The sequence below is a fragment of the Somniosus microcephalus genome, chromosome 1 (genome assembly GCF_052327205.1).
Source record: "Somniosus microcephalus isolate GS21.2 chromosome 1, FLI_Smic_1.0, whole genome shotgun sequence".
Classification (NCBI taxonomy): domain Eukaryota; kingdom Metazoa; phylum Chordata; class Chondrichthyes; order Squaliformes; family Somniosidae; genus Somniosus; species Somniosus microcephalus.
Genome location: NC_140987.1, coordinates 71383999 through 71408844, shown reverse-complemented (window position 1 = coordinate 71408844; position 24846 = coordinate 71383999). Strand labels below are relative to the sequence as shown.

At 49.5% G+C, this 24846-nt stretch overlaps 1 protein-coding gene across 1 annotated transcript in view; it reads right to left on the bottom strand.

Moving 5' to 3' along the window:
- LOC147124159 (CXXC-type zinc finger protein 4-like) overlaps positions 1-18218 on the bottom strand; it is a 133184-nt gene extending 114966 nt beyond the window's left edge. The window contains exons 1-2 of the mRNA XM_085983021.1: positions 18051-18218; positions 9729-10681 (exon numbers count right to left, since the gene is read on the bottom strand). Of these exons, the coding sequence (XP_085839147.1) occupies positions 9729-10538 (810 nt within the window). The 5' untranslated portion in view covers positions 10539-10681; positions 18051-18218. The remainder of the gene's footprint in view (positions 1-9728; positions 10682-18050) is intronic.
- Between the last annotated feature and the right edge of the window lie 6628 nt (positions 18219-24846).

Genomic DNA, 24846 nt, shown 5'->3' with positions numbered 1-24846 from the left:
TTTCTGTGATTCTGTGATTCTGTGAGTAAGCTAGCAAGAAATATAAAAACAGGTAGTAAGAGCTTCTACAGGTATATAAAAAAGAGTAGCAGCTAAAGTAAACGGTCCCCTAGAGGATGAGTCTGGGGAATTAATCATGGGAAACTGGGAAATGGCAGAGACTTTGAACAAATATTTTGTATCGGTCTTCACAGTAGAAGATACTAAAAGCATCCCAATAATGGATAATCATGGGGCTATTGGGATGGGGGGGGACTTAAAACAATCATTATCACTAGAGAAAAAGTACTAGGCAAACTAATGGGACTAAAGGTGGACAAGTCCCCTGGACCCGATGGCCTGCATCCTAGAGTTTTAAAAGAGGTGGCTGCAGAGATGGTGGATGCATTGGTTGTAATCTACCAAAATTCCCTGGATTCTGGAGTGGTCCCAGCAGACTGGAAATCAGCAAATGTAACACCCCTATTTAAGAAAGGAGGGCGACAGAAAGCAGGCAACTATAAACCAGTTAGCCTAACATCCGTCATTGGTAAAATGCTGGAGTCCATCATTAAGGAAATGGTAGCAGGACATTTAGAAAATCATAATAAAGTCAAGCAGAGTCAGCATGGTTTTATGAAAGGGAAATCATGTTTGACAAATTTGCTGGAGTTCTTTGAGGATGTAACGAGCAGAGTGGATAAAGGGGAACCAGTAGATGTAGTATATTTGGATTTCCAGAAGGCATTCGATAAGGTGCCACATAAAAGATTACTGCACAAGATAAGAGCTCACGGGGTTGGGGGTAATATATTAGCATGGATAGAGGATTGGCTAACTAACAGGGTCATTTTCAGGTTGGCAAACTGTAACTAGTGGGGTGCCGCAGGGATCAGTGCTGGGGCCTCAACTATTTACAATCTATATTAATGACTTGGTTGAAGGGACTGAATGTAATGTAGCCAAATTTGCTGATGATACAAAGATAGGTGGGATAGCAAATTGTGTGGAGGATGCAAAGAATCTCCAAAGGGATATAGATAGGCTAAGTGAGTGGGCAAAAATCTGGCAGATGGAGTATAATGTGGGAAAATGTGAAGTTATCTACTTTGGTAGGAAAAATAAAAAAGCAAATTATTATTTAAATGGGGAGAGATTACAAAATGCTGAGGTACAGAGGGATGTGGGCGTCCTTGTACATGAATCACAAAAAGTTAGCATGCAGGTACAGCAAGTAATTAGGAAGGCAAATGGAATGTTGGCCTTTATTGCAAAGGGAATGGAGCATAAAAGTAGGGAAGTCCTGTTACAACTGTACAGGGCGTTGGTGAGACCACACCTGGAGTACTGCGTACAGTTTTGGTCTCCTTATTTAAGGAAGGATATACTTGCATTGGAGGCAGTTCAGAGAAGGTTCACGAAGTTGATTCCGGAGATGAAGGGGTTGTCTTATGAAGAATGATTGAGCAGGTTGGGCCTATACTCATTGGAGTTTAGAAGAAAGAGAGGGGATCTTATTGAAACATATAAGATTCTGAAGGGGCTTGACAGGGTCGATGCAGAAAGGATGTTTCCCTTCGTGGGGGAATCTAGAACTAGGGGGCATAATTTCAGAATAAGAGGGCACCCATTTAAAACGGAAATGAGGATGAATTTCTTCTCTCAGAGGGTCGTGAATCTTTGGAATTCTCTTCCCCAGAGAGCTGTGGAGGCTGGGTCATTGAATATATTTAAGGTGGAGATAGACAGATTTTTGAATGGTAAGGGAGTGAATTGAGGCCAAGATCAGATCAGTCATGATCTTATTGAATGGCGGAGCAGGCTCGAGGGACCAAATGACCTACTCCTGCTTCTACGTCTTATGTTCTTATGAAAGGCTTTGGGGAGTCAGAGGTGAGACACTCACCTCAGAATACCCAGCCTCTGACCTGCTCTTGTTGCCACAGTATTTATGTAGCCGGTCCAGTTTCTGGTCAATGGTGACCCCCAGGATATTAATGATGGGGGATTCGGCAATGGTAATGCCGTTGAATGTCATGGGGCGGTGGTTAGATGCTCGCTTGTTGGAGATAGTCATTGCCTGGCACTCATGTGGCGCAAATGTTACCTGCCATTTATCAGCCCAAGCCTGAATGTCATTCAGGTCTTGCTGCAGGCAGGCATGGACTGCTTCATTATCTGAGGAGTTGCGAATGGAACTGAACACTGCAATCATCAGCGAACATCCCCACTTCTGACCTTATGATGGAGGGAAGGTCATTGATGAAGCAGCTGAAGATCGTTGGGCTGAGGACACTGCCCTGAGGAACTCCTGCAGCGATGTCCTGGGGAATCGGAAGAAGGTGGGGGGGGGGGCGAAAGAGCAAGAGGATGAGGATGAAGAGGAGGAGGAGGAGGAGGAGGAGGATGAAGAGGAGGATGAGAAAGAGTAGCTACAGCATTACCAAATCATTTGTATTGCACTAAAGTAGACAAGGAACTTCTGTGGGGGGGGGGGGGGGGGAGGGGAGAAGAAAAGAAACATAGATTAATGAGACAGATATCAAATCATAGCGGGAGAGTTTGGAGAGATGACTGGGTGTTTGGCAGAGAGAGAGAGAGAGAGATGGGAAGAGAGAGAGAAAGTAATGGAGAAGATAAGTGGTTCAGTAGGGCATTGAAGAGCACAGGGTTGATACAGCTTAAGGCTCTACCACTAATGGCAGGCTGATGTCAGGGGGAAAAGCTCAAAAGGCTGGAATTGTAGTGTATGTGCCTTTAAGTCAGAACTACTTTTTACAGCTCCTGTATACTGTAGTACCGGCAGTAACCACACCGGTATATAAAGCTGTGCGCATGCCTCTGTACTCCAGTCTAGAGATTGCCCTCCTCCAGTAAAGACCTGCTATTTGTTTATGTACAGCATCCGTGTAATTATTTATCCACTGGACCACGGATCTAACAGTGGCGACGAGTGTTGATGCAAATCTACCTGCAACATTAAACAAAAAAAGTCGAGTCCAGGAACACGGGCGTCGACCGCGAGCAACCACCCAGCAGTCAGTCAGAGATCCAACTTCACTGGGGAGGCTGTGGAGAGCCGGGCTTGGTTCCCCAGCCACAACGAGCAGTGAGAGACCGACGACAGGTCCAGAGCATACCCTTCCCGAGCAGCGGCGGCTGGAGCCGACCGACGGCAGAGAGAGAGAGCCGGGCAGCGTTGACGGGGTGAGAAAAAGGGTGAAGAGAGCAGGGCGCAGCCGGGGGTTGATCACCGAGCGGCGTCGAGGAAAAATACTGCAAAACCGGAGGGTAAGAAACAGCCGGGTGCTAGACTGAGCGGCGTCGACAAATATCAAGAGAAGAACGCGCAGAGCACAGCCAGGGATCACGGGCTGATCAGGGTCCGTGGGGCGAAGCAAGGGGAGACGCCACTGAGAAGAAGGAAGAGCGCGGGAGATGCCATTTTGCGAAGCCGCAGCGGAGAAGACGGGCGAGCGTGGGAGACGCCATTTTGTGCCAGCGGAGAAGAAGGGGAAGCGCGGGAGGCGCCATTGGTGATAGTTAACGCACAACCAAGGATGCCAAAGAGTGGCAGTATCTCTACGTTCGACAATGAAGTCGAAGATTGGGCGACATATGTGGAACGTATTGAGGTGTACTGCAGGGCGAATGAAGTGCCAGATGCTAATAAAGCACTGGTTCTGTTAAATTCCATGGGTGCAAAAACTTATGGGTTACTGCGAAATCTAATAACCCGAGAAGCCGGTAAACAAGAATTTTGAAAGCATAGTAGAAATCCTACAGGACCACTTAAACGCCACACCGCTGCTGATAGCAGAACGATTTAAGTTCCATAAAAGGAACCAACACAAAGACGAAAGCAATGCTGAGTACCTAACGGAACTGCGCAAGCTATCGAAATACTGCCAGTTTGGAGCAGGACTAGCAGACACGTTAAGGGACAAGTTTGTGTGTGGGCTACAAAGTGAAGGATCCCAGAAACGGCTTCTATCAGAAAAGGACCTTACGCTGGACAAAGCTTTCAGTATGGCAGTATCACACGAAGCAGCCGCAAGGGGCGCTGCAGAGATACAACGGAGACCGCAAGAATATGGCACCAACGAAATGACCTATGGAACAGGGAAGTGCTATCGCTGCGGCAGAACAACACATGACCAGAAAGATTGTTGGTTCAAGGACCAAGTGTGCAGACAGTGTGGGAAAGCAGGACACATAGCAAGAGTCTGCAGGTCTGGGAAGAAAACCAACAGTAAGAAATCTCCACAGGAGAAGTACAAAAAGGTACACCAGGTGATGGACAGTGGTTCAGACGAACAGAAAAGTGACAGACTCCGGAAGCAAGGAGCTGGGTTGTCTGAAACTGCATAATGTAACCGAAATGGAGGATCATCAGACTATCTGGGTTACACTCAATATAGACGGAGTCCAAGTGGAAATGGAATTGGACACAGGGTCAGCTCTAACAGTCATAAATCAAAGAGATTACAAGCGGCTATTTTCACACATACCCTTGAAAGCTACAGAGATTGTCTTGAAGACGTATACGGGGCAAAAAGTCTACCCCAAAGGAAAAATAAGGGTGAAAGTGACATATAAAGGTCAGGAAATACCGAAAATGGATATATATGTATTGCCAAATGGAGGACCACCACTGCTAGGACGTGAATGGATCCGGAAGATACATTTAGATTGCCATTCCATACAGGCACTGAAGGTGGAGGCCAAAAAGGATGATGACGTCACACCTGGACGACTGTCAAAAATGCTAACTGACGCAAAAGAAGTGTTCCAGGAGGGACTAGGAACACTAAAAGGAATAACAGCAACAATTAAAATAGAGGATAATGCAAGCCCAAAGTTTCTGAAGGCCAGACCAGTGCCTTATGCGATCAGACCAGTGGTTGAAGCAGAGCTGGAAGGGTTGGAACGTTCAGGAGTACTGTCCAAAGTGGACTGGAGTGAGTGGGCTACACCCATCATCCCTGTAATGAAGAGGTCGTTGAGTAATACGCCTGAGGAACCAAAGAAGGTCCGCATCTGTGGGGATTTTAAGGTGACAGTGAACCCAGTCCTTCACACGGTGCAATATCCGCTTCCACGAATTGAGGATATTTTCGCCTCGCTATCTGGTGGTAAACGCTTCACAAAAATTGATCTAGCCCAGGCGTACTTGCAAATGGAGGTAGAACAAGCTTCGAAACATTACCTTACGATCAACACCCATAAAGGTCTCTATCAATACAACCGGCTGGTGTTTGGAGTAGCCTCGGCTCCGGCTATCTGGCAAAGGGCGATGGATCAGGTCCTGCAAGGGATTCCAGGGACCCAGTGTTATTTGGACGACATCTTGGTCACGGGCGAAAATGACGGTGATCACCTCGCTAACTTGGAGAAGGTGCTCGCCAGGTTAAAGGAATATGGGCTACGAGCTAATCGCCACAAGTGCGAGTTTTTCCAGAAACAGATCTCGTATTGCGGCCACGTCATCGATGAAGAGGGGTTACATAAGTCCCCTGACAAGATAGAGGCAGTAGTCAAGGCTCCAGCACCGGAAAATGTGTCACAACTGAGGTCGTTCCTCAGGCTGGTAAACTATTACCACAAGTTCTTACCAAATCTGTCTACGGTATTACACCCGCTGAACACCCTACTGCCAACAGGGGTACCATGGAAGTGGGATGACGAACGTAGACGAGCTTTCCAGAAGTGTAAAGAATTGATCATATCAAAAGAGGTGTTGGCCCATTTCAACCCAGCACTACCAATTCGTTTGGCATGTGATGCATCACCCTATGGCATTGGAGTGGTGCTGTCGCACAAATTCCCGGACGGTTTGGAGAGGCCAGTAGCCTTTGCGTCTCGGTCACTAACCTCAGCCGAGCGCAACTACGCCCAGATTGACAGGGAGGCCCTCAGCCCAGTATGGGGGGTAAAAAAATTCAACCACTATCTGCATGGACAGAAGTTCACCTTGCTGACTGACCACCAACCACTTGTCTCCATCTTTAATCCTAAGAAGGGCGTGCCAGTAATGACTGCACAGCGGTTACAAAGATGGTCCCTGTTTCTAGGGGCGAATCAATATGAAATAGAATATAAAGGCACGAGACAGCATGGGAACGCTGATCGGCTATCGCGCCTGCCACTGCCTACTGTGGAGGAAGCACCAGCAGTGGACCCTATCAAGATATTTTATTTGTCGATAATTGAACGATTGCCAGTAACAAACGCGGATATAGAGGAGACCCGCAATGATCCGACGCTGTCACGGGTATATGAATTGACGGTGAGGGGATGGCCAACACATGGCGACTCACTGTTGCCAGTATTCTCATCCAGAAGAGAACAGCTGTCAGTATGCCAGGGGACAGTGATGTGTGGATCCAGAGTGGTGATTCCACCCAAGTTAAGGCAGAGAGTGCTAAATGAGCTACATGAAGGTCATCTGGGGGGAGTGAAAATGAAAAGCCTAGCTAGGGCTTATGTGTGGTGAACGGGAATCGATCAACAAATCGAAGACCTAACTAAGAGCTGCTTAGGATGCCAGAAGGTCCAAAATGCACCACCGCATGCCCCTCTACACCCATGGGAGTGGCCCTCCTCTCCATGGCAACGGGTGCACATTGATTTCGCTGGTCCATTCATGGACTCAATGTTCTTAATAGCAGTGGATGCTCATTCAAAGTGGCCTGAGGTGATAAAGATGTCTTCAACCACTAGAGAAAACGATTGCAGTCCTACGGACCATATTTGCCAGAAACGGTTTGCCAGAGCAGATATGCTCTGATAATGGACCACAGTTTGTGTCTGATGAGTACCAAAAATTCATGAAAAGGAATGGGGTAAGGCATTACACATCCGCCCCTTATCATCCAGCCACCAATGGATTGGCTGAGAGGTTCGTACAAACCTTTAAGAAGGCGATAAAGACCATGTGCAACGAGGAAATTCCACTACAGCATAAGATGGACAATTTCTTATTAGCCTACCGAAACGCGACACATGCAGTTACCAACCAGACCCCGGCCATGATGTTCTTTAACCAAAGGTTGAGATCTCGTCTGGACTTGCTCAAACCAAATGTGCGAAGAAATGTTGAGGACAAACAATTCCAGCACATCAACGAGAAGCCGACAAGGAGCTTCAATGTAGGGCAACCAGTCTTGGCCCGGGACTATCGAACAGAGAAGTGGCAACCCGGAACAATATGTACAAGGCAGGGGCCATTAATGTACACAGTGGATGTCGGGGAGAACATTGTGAGATGCCACGTCGATCAGATCTTAGCATCACAGGAATGCGTCAACCCCATGTCTCAAGTACCTGGGGATGAACCCGACATACCGGTAGTATCTACTTCAGACCCAGTAGCAGTGGAACCCGATGAACTACCCGATGAAAGGAGGTCAGAATCGCCTCTGCAACAAGAACAAGAACCTCCGGAAAGGCGCTATCCCGAAAGGGTCAGGAAGCCGCCCCAAAGACTGAATCTATAAATGGACTTTTGTTATTGAATGTACATGTAAAAATGTAATTGTTATTTGAATATTAAGGGGGTATTATTAATCTAAAAAGGGAGGAATTGTAGTGTATGTGCTTTAAGTCAGAACTACTTTTTACAGCTCCTGTATACTGTAGTACCGGCAGTAACCACACCGGTATATAAAGCTGTGCGCATGCCTCTGTACTCCAGTCTAGAGATTGCCCTCCTCCAGTAAAGACTTGTTATTTGTTTATGTACAGCATCCGTGTAATTATTTATCCACTGGGCCACGGATCTAACAGGAATCTCAGGACCAATAGGTGCAGGAGGAAATAGAAGGCCGGGAGAGTCTGCAGATGCAGGGTGGGGTGAGCCCATGGAGAGGTTTGAAGGTTTTAAATTTAATGTCAGGAGACAGAGCCAGTGAGGACCGCGACCCTCCACTCCCACCCACCAGCACTGACATCATCCCCTCCTGGTTCAGGTGGCGGTCAGTGTCAGGGCATTCAAATGAGGCTCGGGAGTTAAAATCTCCCAGGTCTTATGCTTTAGAGGGCTGAACGGATCGCTGTCCACTTCAATCCCCACACCCCACGATTCCAGTCCCAAGTTAGAATCAGGGTTCAATTCACTGATGCAACGTAGAAACACTAATGATACCAATACTGACCACCAGGGCACCCCATGCTGAATTCCCCCCAACCACCACATAGCTCATCGAACATCTACCCATCATTTGCCACCCTTCAGCCAATTTCTTATCCATTCCCAAGATGAATCCCCGCCGCTTTTAGTTTGATCAATAGCCTTTCAAGTGGAACTTTGTCAAAAACCCTTCTGGAAGTCTAGGAACACTATGCCATAGGGTTTAACCACGGTCCACTTGGGTTGATCACCTGGCAGGATCTTCCCCTTCTGAATCCATGTTGACTGCTGTTTACTAGATGATTATCTGTACAATAATAACCAAGTTTACACCCGATAAACAATTCCATTATTTTACCTAGGATTCAAGACTAATGGTTCAATAGTTGTCTGTCTGATTTCTCCCTCTTTTCTCAATAGAGGTACCACATTAGTCTATTGTTTCCAATCTACTGGTTGCTCTCCCCCACAGCACTCAACCTGTATTAAGGTCCCCAATATACAGGTGTCAAACACAACTCCATATATAAAAATCATACAAAGTAACATATGGAGTTAGGTTCCGAAATGTTGACCATATTTTCCAAGTACATAACCTGGCAGCCAAGAACCTTGCCCATGGCCAACATGTATTGGAAAGACATGAGCGCAATGCCCCCCCCGATTTTCCATCCACTGGTGTGAAGGGATTCTTGGCTGCCCAGTAAATTACCCCATTGTTTCCCTTTCAGATGCTAAATCGACCTGCTTCCAATGGGTCTTCTTTCCACTTGTAACATATGGTCAGAGGGTGGATTAAGGCTGGTGTATGAACTAGTCACTTTGCCACACCTGTCAATATTGCCCAACACGAACCCTAGACCAGGGGTGTCCAAGCTTTTGTCTTGATGGGCCCCATAGGTGTGCACCATGGAGTCTCAGAGGGCCAGAAATAAATGTTAAAATCCGGATTCCCATTAACCGGCAGCTATCTCCTGTCGTTGATACTAACAGATCTCAGTGTTCTGATTTAGAATGTATCTACCAATGAGGCAGTGAGAACAGCGCCTTTCCAAACCTCCAGAATTCAAACAAGACAAGCCAACAGTGCCTTGCCTGAACTCAGGAGTGTTAACCTGGAGCTGAAATGCAGCACTGCCTGGCTCCGGCCTGACTGGTTCAAATTACACATTCCAGGCAGAATGCTGGGTGAGTGGTGTCCAATTGCACCTCCCACTTCCCAGCGTTGTCTGTACACCTGTAAATTAGTGGATTGCTAGTAAACGCAGCCCAAATTTAAAGGCGACAGGGATTGAATTGCCAGAGCTTCAAGGGTTGGATTCCCGAGCCTGGAGGGCTGCACTTTGACCAGCCCGACACCACTCAATAACTGTCAATCACCAGTAGTTGTGTGTGGAGTGCTTCACGCCGCCACCTCTCCATCCTGTACAATTGCAACACATCCAAGGAAGCTGCACAATAGTTTAGATCCCCGATTACATCGAATTCTCCATTTAGGAAACAGATTTATCATCACCTTGACTAATTAAAATGCTCTCAACAATTGCAACGACGGTTAAGATACTCCTGTGTTCCGACCGGGTTTATTATTTTTTTCCCCAGATCGTCTTTACTCTACCTCTGGCGAAGAGCCGGGTTTTTTCTTCAGCTCTTCACATTTCCGCAGCTTGCAGATTTGGTGGCCGGTTTTGCGGTTCCGGCAGCTGCTGCACTCCCCGCAGTTGAGCAGCCTCCTGCAGGGCGCGCACAGCCCGCACCGTTTCCTCTTCTTCTTGGCCGGGTGGCCGCCGGCCGCCGTCACCCGGTGCAGCGGGCAATCGGCCAGGCTGGCCAGCTGCAGCGCGCCGTCCGACATGGCCGCCAGGGCGGCGGGAGAGTGCAGGGCGGTCATGATGATGATCCCCGGGGGCAAGGAGATGGCCCCCAGCGCGGGCAATGCGGAGAAAGCCCCGGCCCGCTCCCGGAGAGCCAGCAGCTCCGCGTCGGAAGCGCTGCATTCAGCCTCGCTGCTGCAGTCGCCGGCTGAAGTTTTGCCGGGCTCGGGGGACGAGGCAGGCGCTGGACGGTTCTGCACAATTTGCAAAGTCCCCGGCAGCAGCCTGTCACTCGCCCCCGGCCGCCGAGAGTCACTTCTGTGCGCGTGGGGCTTATTAGAATGGATTGGAGCCGCTTTCCGTCCCCAGAGCACGGCACTGTCATGATTCCAAAGTGATCCGCCGAATCTGGCGTGAGGAAAGACCGGCGCCACCGTGCACGCTCCCTCCGCAGCCCGGTGAGTTTTGCTGCAATTCGCGGAAAGCCTGCAACTTTCGTCTTCCGAATCAGAGTCCACCACCACGACGTTGACTTCATCCTTGTCCTTCTCGTTGCTGTGCGGCTTCTCGTCGCAAGTGTTCTCCGTGCAAACAATGCCTCTTCCACCAGACATCGCTCTGTTCAAACCAGCAGCGAGACAGACCTCCCAGGGAACTTCCCTCACTGCCGAGCGCTTGTGGCTCACAGTGCTGTCGCGGTGTCAGACTTTCGGCTTATTACATCCTTTTTGTAAAGTGAAGCAAGCTGCTCGTAGCACTGAAACAAAAACACACACACACGGAGGTTAACGTTAAAATCTGGAAGCCAAGAACTAAAACTATACAAGGCAGATAATACAGCACACGCTGATACAGTGGATTTCATACAAGGCATTACCGGCTGAGGAGTCCCAAACTCCTTAGAGTTGAATAGTTTCTTCTGATACACAGCTCTGACGGTCTGCCAGTTTTAGTGAAAAGGTTGTGGGTTTCAGATTTGCCAAAGATGGTCAGGAGTGCGGTGAGCAAACCCGGCAGTGCTGTCAACTGGCCTGCCCTCACCGGGGAGACATGGGCTCTTGATGGAAGCCCTGAGGCGTTTCGTGGCACACAGTCTCCAGAGAGTGGAAACGACATCCTTCCACCAGTGAGTGGTACAGTAATGCAAAGTACGCAAACACGGCGCTCACATCTGGAGTCTCAGAGACTGATCTCCAGTGGCTAAACGGGGAACAATGTGTGGGGCGAGAGATTTTTTCAGATGACACTCCAGGCCAGGGGCGCCCTCTGACGAAAGGTCATCGACCTGAAACGTTAACTCTGTTTCTCTCTCCACAGATGCTGCCTGACCTGCGGAGTATTTCCAGCATTTTCTGTTTTTATTTCAGGGCTACCCTCGTCGGCCGCTTAATCTTGGAGCGACCCAGGTGAAGTTTAATCCATTAATTTGCAGGTATCTCTCGTTGCTGATGCCAACAGATCTGGCGTTCTGATTTAGGATTTAACCACAGTCACGTTTCAGGACTATTTGGTCTGGGGTTAATTTATATTAAGATACTGACTTTTAAGTTAAATTCAGTTTACAAGGGGTTTGATCCACACAAAACATAAAGGCCTAGAAATTCAGTATAGCCACGTTTGGGGCGCTACAGCCGGGCGTTCGCTAAATTTTGCGCCCGGCGCCATCTTCGCCGATATTCAGTTGCATCGCCCCAAGAGGTTGCTGCTGCGCTAAAGCAGGTGATGCATGACTATTAGGCGCTAAGCCGGCGATCCAGGGCGCTAACACCAAGGGCGGGCGCAGTGCAGGTGCGGCGAGTTTCTGAATGAAGGCAGACACGCTGGCGCCGGTCAGCTCTTAAAGGGGGAGGGTCGACTTGTTTGGCTGCCATGCCCTGCACACTGCAGCCCTGAAGCAAGGCCTGACCATTGCTGGTTCATCAGTTCTACGCCCTGGACCATGGGGAAGCCCGCTATTCTTCCAAATCCCATTGCATGCTCTTGCTGCTTGCCCAGGGTCATGGGGAAGGAGATGTTCTGACGTCTCATTCTGAAAAGGGCATTGGTCACCTGGCGGATGCAGCAATGTACCGCGAACTGGGAGATGTTGGCAATGTCCCCAGTAGCGGATTGGAAGGAGCCGGTGGCATAGAAGTTGAGAGCCACCATCACCTTCACTGCCACCGATAGAGACGTCCTGCTCCTCAGCTGTGGCTGCAGATCTCTGCGAAGCAGGTGGCAGATCTCAGTGACCACCTCCCTTCTGAATCACAGCCTCCGAACACACTGCTCCTCAGACATGTTCAGATATGAGAACTGCTGGCAGTATACCCTGGATGGGTAAGGCCTCCTGTGCCGACGCCTGTTGGCCCTTCTCCGTCTGGCCATGACTGACACTCTCTCACGGCGTCTGAGCCCTTTGAACGCAATGCAGTAAGCCAACGTCTCCACCCATTGCAGCCCCCATTAGATGTATCGAATCAATGCTATGGCACTGAAAGTTAAATCCAAGTGCAAAGCTCTGGCCTGAAGCCACAAGTACCTGTGCGAGTGTTCAGCCAAACCAGAAAGCTCTCTACCTTTGTCTCTCTCCAAATATCCGTCTCTCACAAAGAAGGACTGGAGCAAAATGGCTGCCATTTATACTGCAGGAGGAGTCCCCTTTAATTAGCGCCCCCCGCAGCGACTGGGAACCGTTCCCCTCTACCAGTCGTGGGGGGCACCAGGCGCACAATAGGCCGTCGCCACTGAATTTCCGGTTCGGGGCGCACAAAGGGCGTTGCATCATGAAATGACGTCAGGATCTGCGCGCGCAGCTGAGCGCGTGCTATGGTTTTGCACCGCCGCTAAATCTTAACTGAATTTCGCGAGAGGCGCAGATCGCGCCGCGCCTGGGCGCTAGCCACTTAGCGCCCCACTTCTCTTCCTCTTAAGGCGCTAGCGGCTGGCGCAAACAACTGAATTTCTAGGCCAAACTATCTGGGAAAAAAATAGCATTCTTTGCATGCCATGTCAGTTTGAGACCATGGCGACCATTAATGCATTCCAGTAACATTCACGTGTGATATGTTGCAATGGTCACATTCATTGGAGTCCAGAAAGGCAGCATCAGGTTTCATTGGCAGCTCACTTGTTGAATCTCCAACATGGAGATCTGGGGAGGATTAGAGATCAGGTATTTGGCTTCCTGCCTAACTGGAACACAAGCTCAGCCTGCAGAAGTTTGAATTCAAAACAATCAGAGGGAGATATCGCTTCAAGGATAGAGCTGACTAGTTTAATTGACTTTGCTCATCTGTAAAGGGAATTTGTCCCACTAACAGGGCATTATTTTCAATGTTACAAGAAACATGAATTTCACCTAAAGCTGTGTTATGTTCAACGGCAACAACAAGAAGTAGTATTTATATAGTGCCTTCAAAGTCGTAAAATGTCTCAAGGCGCTTCACAGGAGCGTAATCAGACAAAAATTGACACCGAGCCACCAAAGAGACATTTGAACATGTGTCAAACAGAGGTTTTAAGCAGCATCTTAAAGGAGGAGAGAGAGGTGAAGAGGTTTGGGGAGAGATTTCCAGAGCTTAGGGCCTAGTCGCCTTAAGTCACAGTTGCCAATGGTGGCGTGAAGCAAGTGGGGAATGCACAAGTGGCCAGAATTGGGGGAATGCAGATTTTGTGAAAGGTTGGAGGGCTGAAAGAGGTTACAGAGATAGGGAGGGGCAAGGCCATGCAAGGATTTGAACACATGGGTGAGAATTTTAAAATTGAGGCATTAGTGGACTAGGAGCCAACGTAGGTCAGCGAACACTGGGGTGATGGGTAAACGGGACTTGGAGAGAGTTAGGAAATTGGCAGCAAAGCTGTAGATGAACGCAAGCCCTTTGCAAACCTACAGGCAAAAACTGAAATAGGACAAACCAAAGAAGAAATAGAAGCACAAATAGGCGGAGTTGTCTGGGCTTCAAGGGTCAGCCTGCCATGGCTCAGGAGCTATATATGGCCTCACAGCCACAGCTTTCACACCCCTACTCTAGTCTGAAGGAGAAGCAAAGCAGTAATGGGGGAACTACAAAAAGGAAGCGTCATTAATTTCAATAAATTAAGCTGTTTCTGGGAGTAAAAAATTTGTTATTATCAAAAGCCTATGTTCATTTGCCAATTCAGAATAAACAGAAGGCTTCAAAACTGTACTCATTATAACATAAGGGGTAGACGGTGCCCAGTAGTACCAGGTATAGGCCTGCAACAAGGCAGTTGTATTCATTTCTAATTGTTCAACTATCAAAAAAGTATAAGCACCTGCCCCTGTGGTACCTATTTTTCACAGCTGCTGCCAGTACAGAATGAGAGAATAAATATGGCCAACTTCACCAAAATACATTAACTGGTTATTCATCTCATTTGTTGTTAGTGGGATCTTTCTGTGCACATATTAGCTGCTGTATTTGCCTACCATAATAACAGCAACTACACTTCAAAAGTAATTCACTGGATGTGAGGTGCTTTGGAACGTCCCAAGATCGTGTAAAGGTGCTATATAAATGCAAGTTTGCGCTATTGTATTCTTGCCAGGTCCGCTGTTATGGGGTCTGAGGGTTTGGCAGAGGTGTCATCAGACACAATTGGAGCAGGACCCTATGCCTTTCAGGAACCATCTTGTCTTCTGCCTTTCCCTTCAAACAGTCGAGGAAGCTTCAATTCCCTCAAGGTCTATACATAGTCAGCAGTCCATAGAAAAGTAACATTAACTTCCATAATATTTGCCAGAGCTCATATGGCATGTAAACACTGAGGAAGCAGTAACCATTACCATTGACATGGAGGGATGAGACAGCAGAAGGAAGCGGGGCAGGGGTGTAGGAGAGGGTGTAGAGAAGAGGGTGGGGGGGGCGGGGAGAGGCAGGGGACAGAGAGGACAAGGAGAGGGGCCAACAGAGAATGAGACTAAGACAGAGAGAATTGGAATGATAGGGAAAGGACAAGAGAGAGTGCATCAGACAGGGACACAAGAGTGTAGAATCCAGATTTTAAGTAAATAATTGTAAACAAACTATGGTGAAAGTTATGCTGATGTGCTAGGTTTCAACATTTCCTACATCCCATACATTGGATGAGTTGAAGTTACATGCAAATATCAGTGAGTACACTACTTTAAAACATGCGCCTCTTCATCAGTGTACGCTTTCTTACTCTGGATGTTGACCACTCTGCAACCATGCAACACAGGGTTTCAAACAACCAGAGGAGGGAAGGTGAACAACAGTTTAGAATTTACTTCACCCAGAGATGGAACAGACTGCCCCGGGACGCAGGATAGACAGGTTCAGCAAATTCAAGAGGAAGCGTGAAAGAATCAATAATATGTTTTTTTTTAACTTGCTGCATTCAAACCACAAATTCACAATTTCTTCCAGCCTTATATATTCTTATAGCCACCTCGGTTACCAGTACAGCAGTTTAACATCTCATCTGAGCACCTCTGAGTGCAGCTGTGACTCAGTGGTACCACTCTTACCCCTAAATCACAAGGTTCAAGTCCCACTCCAGGAATTGAGCACAGAAAAAAATCGAGGCTGACTCTTCAGTGCAGTACAAAGGGAGTGCATAGACTTTTGGATGAGGCATTAAACAGATGAAACCTTTAACCAAGGTCCCATCTGCCCTCTCAGGTGGACGCTAAAGATCCCATGGCACTTTTCAAACAGCAGGAGAGTTCTATGGGTGTCCTGGCCAACAGCTATCCCTCAAAAACCATCATCACTTAAAAAAAGTAATTTATCTCATTGCTGTTTGTAAATAGGCTGCCACGTTTCCCTACATTACAATATAAGTGACTACACTTCAAAAACACTTTTTTGGCTTTGAAGCTCTTTGGAGCATTCTGAGGGAGTGATAGGAGCTATATAACTGCATGGTCTTTCTGGCAACAACTGACCCACAGAACATAGGGCAATAAAGGGGTGCTTGTGGCCAGTCCAGGCTATTGGACACTGCTGCACTCCCCTTGTGCACTGTTGGGAAAATACAAGGAGTAACGCATATTACAAACCCATTTAAATAGCTCACTGAGCTTCATCAGAAACTGAAGGGAGGAAAAGCAAATTAGCAGTGTTGTTACAGGTGGTTAAAGGCACCCGAGGTTGTACCAATTAAAAACATTGATTTTTTTTTTAAGAGACCTATAGCAATAGGTCACCTTGTTGTAGCCATTACCAGAGTCTGGTCAGTGCTGATGGTAAGAGGCCGGTCAGCGGGGGGACTAGGGGCTGCCAGTGAGAGGTGGGGGGGAGGGGGGGCTAGGGGCTGCCAGTGAGAGGTGGGGGGGAGGAGGGGCTAGGGGCTGTCAGTGGGAGGCGGGGGGAGGGGGGACTAGGGGTTGTCAGTGAGAGGAGGGAGGCAGGGGGCTAGGGGCTGTCAGTGAGAGGAGGGGGGCTAGGGGCTGTCAGTGAGAGGTGGGAGGCAGGGGGCTAGGGGCTGTCAGTGAGAGGTGGGAGGCAGGGGGCTAGGGGCTGTCAGTGGGAGGCAGGGGGCTAGGGGCTGTCAGTGAGAGGCAGGGGGCTAGGGGCTGTCAGTGAGAGGTGGGAGGCAGGGGGCTGGGGCTGTCAGTGAGAGGTGGGAGGCGGGGCTAGGGGCTGTCAGTGAGAGGTGGGAGGCAGGGGGCTAGGGGCTGTCAGTGAGAGGGGGAGGCAGGGGGCTAGGGGCTGTCAGTGAGAGGTGGGAGGCAGGAGCTGTCAGTGAGAGGAGGGAGGCAGGGGGCTAGGGGCTGTCAGTGAGAGGTGGGAGGCAGGGGGCTAGGGGCTGTCAGTGGGAGGCAGGGGGCTAGGGGCTGTCAGTGAGAGGCAGGGGGCTAGGGGCTGTCAGTGAGAGGTGGGAGGCAGGGGGCTGGGGCTGTCAGTGAGAGGTGGGAGGCAGGAGCTGTCAGTGAGAGGAGGGAGGCAGGGGGCTAGGGGCTGTCAGTGAGAGGTGGGAGGCAGGGGGCTAGGGGCTGTCAGTGAGAGGGGGAGGCAGGGGGCTAGGGGCTGTCAGTGAGAGGTGGGAGGCAGGAGCTGTCAGTGAGAGGAGGGAGGCAGGGGGCTAGGGGCTGTCAGTGAGAGGGGGGAGGCAGGGGGCTAGGGGCTGTCAATGAGAGGGGGAGGCAGGGGGCTAGGGGCTGTCAGTGGGAGGAGGGAGGCAGGGGGCTAGGGGTTGTCAGTGAGAGGAGGGGGGCTAGGGGTGGGGGGAGGGGGGACTAGGGGCTGTCAGTGAGAGGTGGGAGGCAGGGGGCTAGGGGTTGTCTGAGAGGGGGGAGGCAGGGGCTAGGGGCTGTCAATGAGAGGGGGAGGCAGGGGGCTAGGGGCTGTCAGTGAGAGGTGGGAGGCAGGGGGCTAGGGGCTGTTAGTGAGAGGTAGGGGGCTAGGGGCTGTCAGTGAGAAGTGGGAGGCAGAAGGCTAGGGGCTGTCAATGAGAGGGGGAGGCAGGGGGCTAGGGGCTGTCAATGAGAGCTAGGGGGCTAGGGGCTGTCAGTGAGAGGTAGGGGGCTTGGGGCTGTCAGTGAGAGGTGGGAGGTAGGGGGCTAGGGGCTGTCAGTGAGAGGGGGAGGCAGGGGGCTAGGGGCTGTCAGTGAGAGGCAGGGGGCTAGGGGCTGTCAATGAGAGCTAGGGGCTGTCAGTGAGAGGTAGGGGGCTTGGGGCTGTCAGTGAGAGGGGGAGGCAGGGGGCTAGGGGCTGTCAGTGAGAGGTGGGAGGCAGGGGGCTAGGGGCTGTCAGTGAGAGGTGGGAGGCAGGGGGCTAGGGGCTGTCAGTGAGAGGTGAGAGGCAGGGGGCTAGGGGCTGTCAGTGAGAGGTGAGAGGCAGGGGGCTAGGGGCTGTCAGTGAGAGGCAGGGGGCTAGGGGCTGTCAATGAGGGGAGAGGTAGGGGACTCGGGTCTGTCAATGAGAGGGGAGAGGTAGGGGGCTAGGGGCTGTCTGCAATGGGCTGGGACCAGAAAAGCCGTGCTCCACACATACAGCAGCCAGGGGCAGATCCTGCTGTCACCGTCCAGCGCTTCGAACACCAGTCGCGGCAGCTGGAAGGAACATCACCCGCTTCGGACACCGGGGAGAGAGGCTGGACCGTTTCAGAGAGACAGCCCCTGCTCACCCCGTAACACACCCTCCGCCCACTCTTACCCGAGACCAAACTCCGAGAGCTCCAGGAAAGGAAGGCAGATGGGTCAGCGCCTCGTCCCCTCCTCCGCTGCCGGCTTCGCTTCTCCCCGCACGGGCTCCGCTCCGCGTTCCCCGCCGGGTTTTGTTTTGCTCCATTCCCGTCTTCTGTCGCTCTGTCCCGGAGACCGAGCTGCCCATTGGTCCATGGCAAGTATTCCTGCACGCTGATTGGACAGGCTGATATTTATGCAATGATTCTGATTGGTCATTGTGCGTTTGTCGTCCCGGTTGGAGTCCAGAGAGCGCTCATTGGTTACTCCCGTGTTGTATCGGTTTCAGAGAATCCCGTTAGTTATAATGTTGAATCAACCCAATATTCACAGCGAAGTGTCAATCAGCACCCAGGCCATTGGGAAGTGGGCAAGAGTGTGAGCGGTGGGCAAGACAGTGGGCAGTGGGCAGCGAGAACACTCAAGCCAACTTCCCCAGCATCGAAGCTTTGACCACGCTCGATCAGCTCCAATGGATGGGTCACATCGTTCGCATGCCCGATAAGAGACTCCCAAAACAAGTGCTCTACTCGGAGCTCCGACATGGCAAGAGAGCCCCAGGTGGGCAGAGGAAACGCTTCAAGGACACCCTCAAAGCCTCCTTGAAAAAGTGCAATATCCCCACTGACACCTGAGAATCCCTGGCCCAAGACCATACAAAGTGGAGGAGAAGCATCCGGGAAGGCGCCGAACACTTCGAGTCTCTTCGCCGGGAGCAAGCGGAAGCCAAGCGCAGGTAGCGCAAGGAGCGCACGTCAACCCAAGCACCCCACCCACCCGCCCCTTCAACCACCGTCTGCCCCACCTGTGACAGAGACTGTGGGGTCGATTTTCATTGACCCGTGGAGTCAGGATTGGAGGCGTGTGGGGGGGGGGTTAAAGTCCCGAATTCGGGGGTCCCGACACCATCCTGCCCCCAACCCGTCTCCATGTAAGTTTCAAAGGAGGCGGATACCCGCCCCGCACTGGGACCCGCCTACCCGAGGCGGGAAGCAATTAGTGCCAATTAACTGCTTGTTAACAGGCAGTTTTTAGCCTAATCCCTATTTTAAAGCTTGAAGTGTGGGATTCCCGACGGCTCCAAAGCACGCCAAGTTAGAGGAGTCGGGCCGTCGGGTTGAAGGACTTGGAGGGGTCGAGATGTCAGTGTTCAGGTTAGTGATGGATGCATGAGTGCAAAGGTAAGTATGTTTGGTGTGTCTAAAGTGATTAAAGAAGTTTAAATTACCTGTACTTACCTTTTCAGCTTTCCTTCCTCTAGGTTTTGGGAGTCCATCATCTAACCAGCACAGAAAGCAGAATGGCTGCGATCTGTCAAAAGTGACAGCCTGCAGCTTTCTGTGCCAGTGAGATTTCTAACTGAGTCTGTGTAGAAGGACTCAGGTTAGAAGTAAGACTGTCAGTGTTTGACAGCTTCAAACAGCTGTGAAACACTGATATTTCATCTGTCGAAACGTCTTGACAGATGAAATTTCAGTCTGTGACGTCACCTGTTGCCGGGTGGCCCTTAATTGGCCTGCTGAGCCCGCTGGGCAGGCTCAACAAGGTCAATCAAGTTCAAATCACGTGGATTGGCCGCATCTCGATGGAGGCGGGACTGCAACCCCGAAAGTTGTAGTCCCGCCTCCTTCCTGACTTCTGAATGAAAATCATCCCCTGTAGGTCGCGCATTGGACTCATCAGTCACCTGAGAACTCATTTTTAATGTGGAAGCAAGTCATCCTTGGTTCTGAGGGACTGCCTAAGAAGAAGGAGAAATAGGCAGTGGGCAGTGCAGGTCAAAGACTGATGGACACTGTCCAGTTGTGCAGCCAACAACTACTCCAGATTGAGGGGCCGTAGATAGAGGATTAAATTTAAGAGATTTAATATGAATAAGAGGTTGCTATGTAAGATAAGGGCTCATAGGGCTGGGGGTAATATAGTAGCATGGATTGAGGATTGGTTAACGGACAGAAAACAGAGAGAAGGGCTAAGCGGGTCATTTTCAGGTTGGCTGGCTGAAACTAATGGGGTGCTGCAAGGATCAGTGCTGGGGCCTCAGCTATTTACAATCTATATCCATTGATGATACAAAGCTTGGTGGGAAAATAAGCTGTGAGGAGGACACAAAGAGCCTTCAAAGGGATATAGACAGGTTAAGTGAGTGGGCAATAAGGTGGCAGATGGAGTATAATGTGGGGAAATGTGAGGTTATTCACTTTGGTAGGAAGAATAGAAAAACAATATTTTTTAAATGGTGAGAAACTATTAAATGTTGGTGTTCAGAGAGATTTAGGTGTCCCTCGTACAGGAAACACAGAAAGTTAGCATGCAGGTAGAGCAAGCAATTCGGAAGGCAAATGGCATGTTGGCCTTTATTGCAAGGGGGTTGGAGTACAAGAGTAAGGAAGTCTCACTACAATTGTACAGGACTTTGGTGAGACCACACCTGGAGTACTGTGCACAGTTTTGGTCTCCTTATCTGAGAAAGGACTTACTTGCCTTAGAGGCGGTGCAACAGAGATTCACTAGATTGATTCCTGGGATGAGAGGGCTGTCCTATGAGGAGAGATTGAGTAGGCTGGGCCTATAGTCTCTGGAGTTTAGAAGAATGAAAGTTGATCTCATTGAAACATGTAAGATTCTTAAGGCGATTGACAGGGTAGATGGCTAGAGAGTCTAGAACTAGGGCACATAGTCTCAGAGTAAGAGGTCGGCCATTTAAGACTGAGATGAGGAGGAATTTCTTCACTCAGAGGGTTGTGAATCTTTGGAATTCTCTGCCCCAACGGGCTGTGGATGCTGAGCTGTTGAGTATATTCAAGACAGAGATCGATAGATTTTTGAATATTAAGGGAATCAAGGAATATGGCAATCGGGCAGGAAAGTGGAGATGAGGTTGAAGGTCAGCCGTGATCTTATTGAATGGCGGAGCAGGCTCAAAGGGCTGTATGGCCTACTTCTGCTCCTAATTCTTATGCTCTTACCTTCTTAAATTTAGAACAGAGCACAGGAGAAACTTCTTTACACAGAGGGGGAGAAATTGGGTATCACCCCGTTTGGGGTACTAAGTTTTAAAAGTTGAAAAAATTAGCGCCAGGCGCTAATGTTTTTCAACTTTTAAAAAATTTGGGGTTTGTGCTCCAGGAAGGAAGTGGAGCCCTAACTCAAGCGCTCCACTTCCTTCCAGGAGCACAACAGGCAGCAGGCGGGCAGTAGGTGTGCAGCGCTGCACAATGGTTTGAAAGGCTCCTTCCCTCCCTTAAAGGCAAGGGCCATCGCTGCAGGCTCTGCAAGGGCAAAACTTACCTGGTCGCCGACGGCAGCCGCGATCTGGCCCGATGCACTGCAGCAGAGTGCTGGGCTGATCGATCGCTGGCGAAGAAAAATGAAAAAAACACCAGAAAGAGCATTTCACAATTTTTTTCGCTTACCTCGACCACCTTGCCTTCAAGAACCGCCCCCGAAGCACCCGGCCTCCTGATGAACACCTCCTGCAGCTGCCGGTGTTTTCGCCCGGCGATGCTGCAGGGGGCGGAACCGAAGTTCGGATCCGGGTCGCTACCGGGGTGATGTGCCCGGCGATGACGTCACGATCTCCGGGCAAAGGAAATCTGGGCGCAACGCCATACCGCCGCCATAAACCTCCCGCCGAATATAGCGGGAGTTGATCTTCTCGCAGCGTCCGGTTGGTAAGTGATTAGCGCGATAACGGGAGGCGCTAAGGAGGCCAATTTCTAGGCCAGAGAGTTGTGAGGCTGTGGAATTCACTTCCAGGGTTTGTGGTAGAAACAGTGGCCCTGAATTTGCAGTCGGTATGTGAGTACACCATCATACCACCTTTGAAATTGTCCGCATGTTCGGGATTTCCGCATGCTCGAAATCCCGAACTTGCGATCTGTCAAGTTACAAATAGAAAGATGCTCCGCTGCGACTTTCAAATCCTCATTGCTGGCTAAAAGTTGGGCTAATTGCCCACAAAATGCACATCAATTATGTTGGAAAATTTTACAGCTGGTGCAAACAGGCACAGGAGCCTGTTTGCACAGCGTAAGGGGTGGGCGGAGGGAGGTGAGAAAATTGCAATTTCAGGGCCATAATAAGTAAAAATGAACATGTAAAATAAACTACCAGATAGCTGTAAAGGATCGGTTTGAGGGATGAGATCGCTTTTTTAAAACCTTGCAGAATCAGTCTTTTATTTTGAAAATTGACTATCAACCAAAAAACTGTATTGCCAGTTTTAAAAACTCTATTGATCTGCTTTCATTGACAAAAGGGTTTTGTCGTCACAATTCTGAGGTGACAGAGTTTTGCGTTTGTGTATTATTTATATATATATTATGAAATTTATGGTGTTAAAATAGATTTCAACTTTTTGTCTGGTCATTTACAGATATATGGAAATGTATTGATGTAAGCCTGCAAAAAAGACTGGATTCCAACTGGCCTGTATCTTCCTTTAAAGCATATTAGTCAAATGGGGATTTCTATGTTTCATGATTAGCTAGTGAAAGGAGCATGACCCCACATGATCCCAGGTACGCTTCCGCAAAATGGTGCGCCCCTGGGATCCATGGGCCGCTATGCTGCATACAATGCTGCAGCATTTCAAAACAAGTTTTCATTTGGGGCTTTGCACCAGGTAAGTGTGGATTTTGTTCAGAGGTCGGCAGCGTACTCCTTCGCTATGCCGCCGACTGCAATTTCAGGGCCAATGTCAACATTCAAGATTAGATAGTATAGGTGGATGAAGGAAAATGGGTTAGAGGGATATGGGAATAGAGTGAGTAAATGTGATTAGAACTATTTGGTTGTGTGGAGGGAAAACGCCAACACGGACCGGTCACGCCAAATGGCCTGTATCTATGTTGTAACTTCGATGGCTCGGATTTTGCGGTCATTGGTGAAGCAATGGCGCTCGCCGTTCACCTCGCTGACAATTGCCCACAGAGTTTTCGCAGGCTTTGGAACGCAGACTTGCTCGAATCCGGCATCTGCTTTAGCACGGCGCCCTCTGCAAGGGATCTGTGGCATCTGTGAGCAGGACAGGAAACAGCAAGGCTCTTCAACCAATCAGATTGCAGAATCCTCACTGAGCCACACCAAATGTAAACCAGGAAGTATAAAGCAGGAAATATAAATTAGATTTAAATAATGTACAGAAAGCGAAATAAAGATTAGGAAATAGACAGATGGGATTACGGGAGAGAGATAAAAGAGACAGAAAAAGAAAAAAATATTTTTTAAAATCTCCAACGCTAATTTTCTTCTGAGGGAATGAGACTGCACACTTTAAAATTAATTTTTCAGGGCCAGAGAGGTTGTTTGCCTGTAATTATCACTTATCATGCTGTTATAAGCTCACTTAATCCTGAATGCACCAGCCCTAACTTTTTCAGCTGCCTTTAGTGCAGAACTTGTGGGCAAGCACCTCAAGTTCACGCCGTTACAGTCATTTTCAGTGCTGAATCTATCGGCGAGGACTGCAACAGCACACCTTGTGGAGGAGTGGGGTATCTCTGACAGCAACTTCCGGATTCGCACGTTTAACTGCGTATGTGCGGATGCCAGAAGTTGCTGTCTGATTTACCCTGTTATAACAGTGAGCGCTGTTAGCCTCACCATCATTATAGCCGCAAAATCCAGCCCAATGTATTTCTGTGCTACCCTCAGTGTACCAGCACAGCGCCCATGATTGAAATTTGATTATGCTTGTCTTTCAGCTACTGCCTTGTTCTGTTTTTTCAGCTGAGAGCAGGTGCTGCCCAAGATTAGATAGCACTACAGAAGTCGCCGTTGCCACTTGCAAACTGAGGGGGTGATAGTTTGATACCCTTTCATGTGTTGGAGTGTCTCATGAAGGTCTCTTTGTTCTGCTGCTCTTGTTCAAATTTCAACAAATAATCCCTGAGATTGCAACATTCCGCTTACAACACAGAGGCCATGAAACTGGGAGGTTTAGCGTTGGCCGTTAAGGCTGGTTTTGCTGAAACAATCGTGGCTGCCTCGCTTCTGTCTGCTTCCAGCGCGGAACGGGGCAACCGCCATTTCAGGCAGGTCATCAGTGCTGCCATTGCCTGCGCTCGCCGCCCACATTTAAATGATGCAGATCGTGGCGTCAATCAATGTGCAACACCTGATTGATGCATGATCTGTGATTTTCGATGTCGCCGCTCTTGATACTGCCCTCCAAACCAGGCATCGAAGAATGTGCATGCAGCAGTACAACAGAGACGCTGCCAGCGCTTCTTGAAGGGACACACACAACTTTCAGGTAAGTTTAGACTTTTGCTTTTGGACTTCTTTTTTTTACATTTTTTTGGAGTAGTGGCTTGGTGCAATACATTTAAAAAGTTGTTCGTGTGCAGGGAGTGCTGCTGGACGTTTGCAAGGCTTTGGCTGTTGAAGGCCTCTGAAAACACCACTTACTCCCAGTCCTGTGGGCTCTAGTTGCAGTCCCCCTTGGGCTCCATCTCAACCCCAGGGCATCGCTGCAGGAGTTCCTCAGGGTAGTGTCCGAGGCCCTACTGTCTTCAGCCACTTCAAGTACCTTCCCTCCAACATAGGGTCAGAAGTGGGGATGTTCGCTGATGATTGCACAGTGTTCAGTTCCACTCACAACTCCTCCAATAATGAAGTAGTTCGTGCCCACCAACAGCAGGACCTGGACGACATTCAGCTTGGGCTGTTAAGTGGCAAGTAACATTCGCGCCATTCAAGTGCCAGGCAATGACCATCTCCAACAAGAGAGAGTCTAACCACCGCCCCTCGACATTCAACGG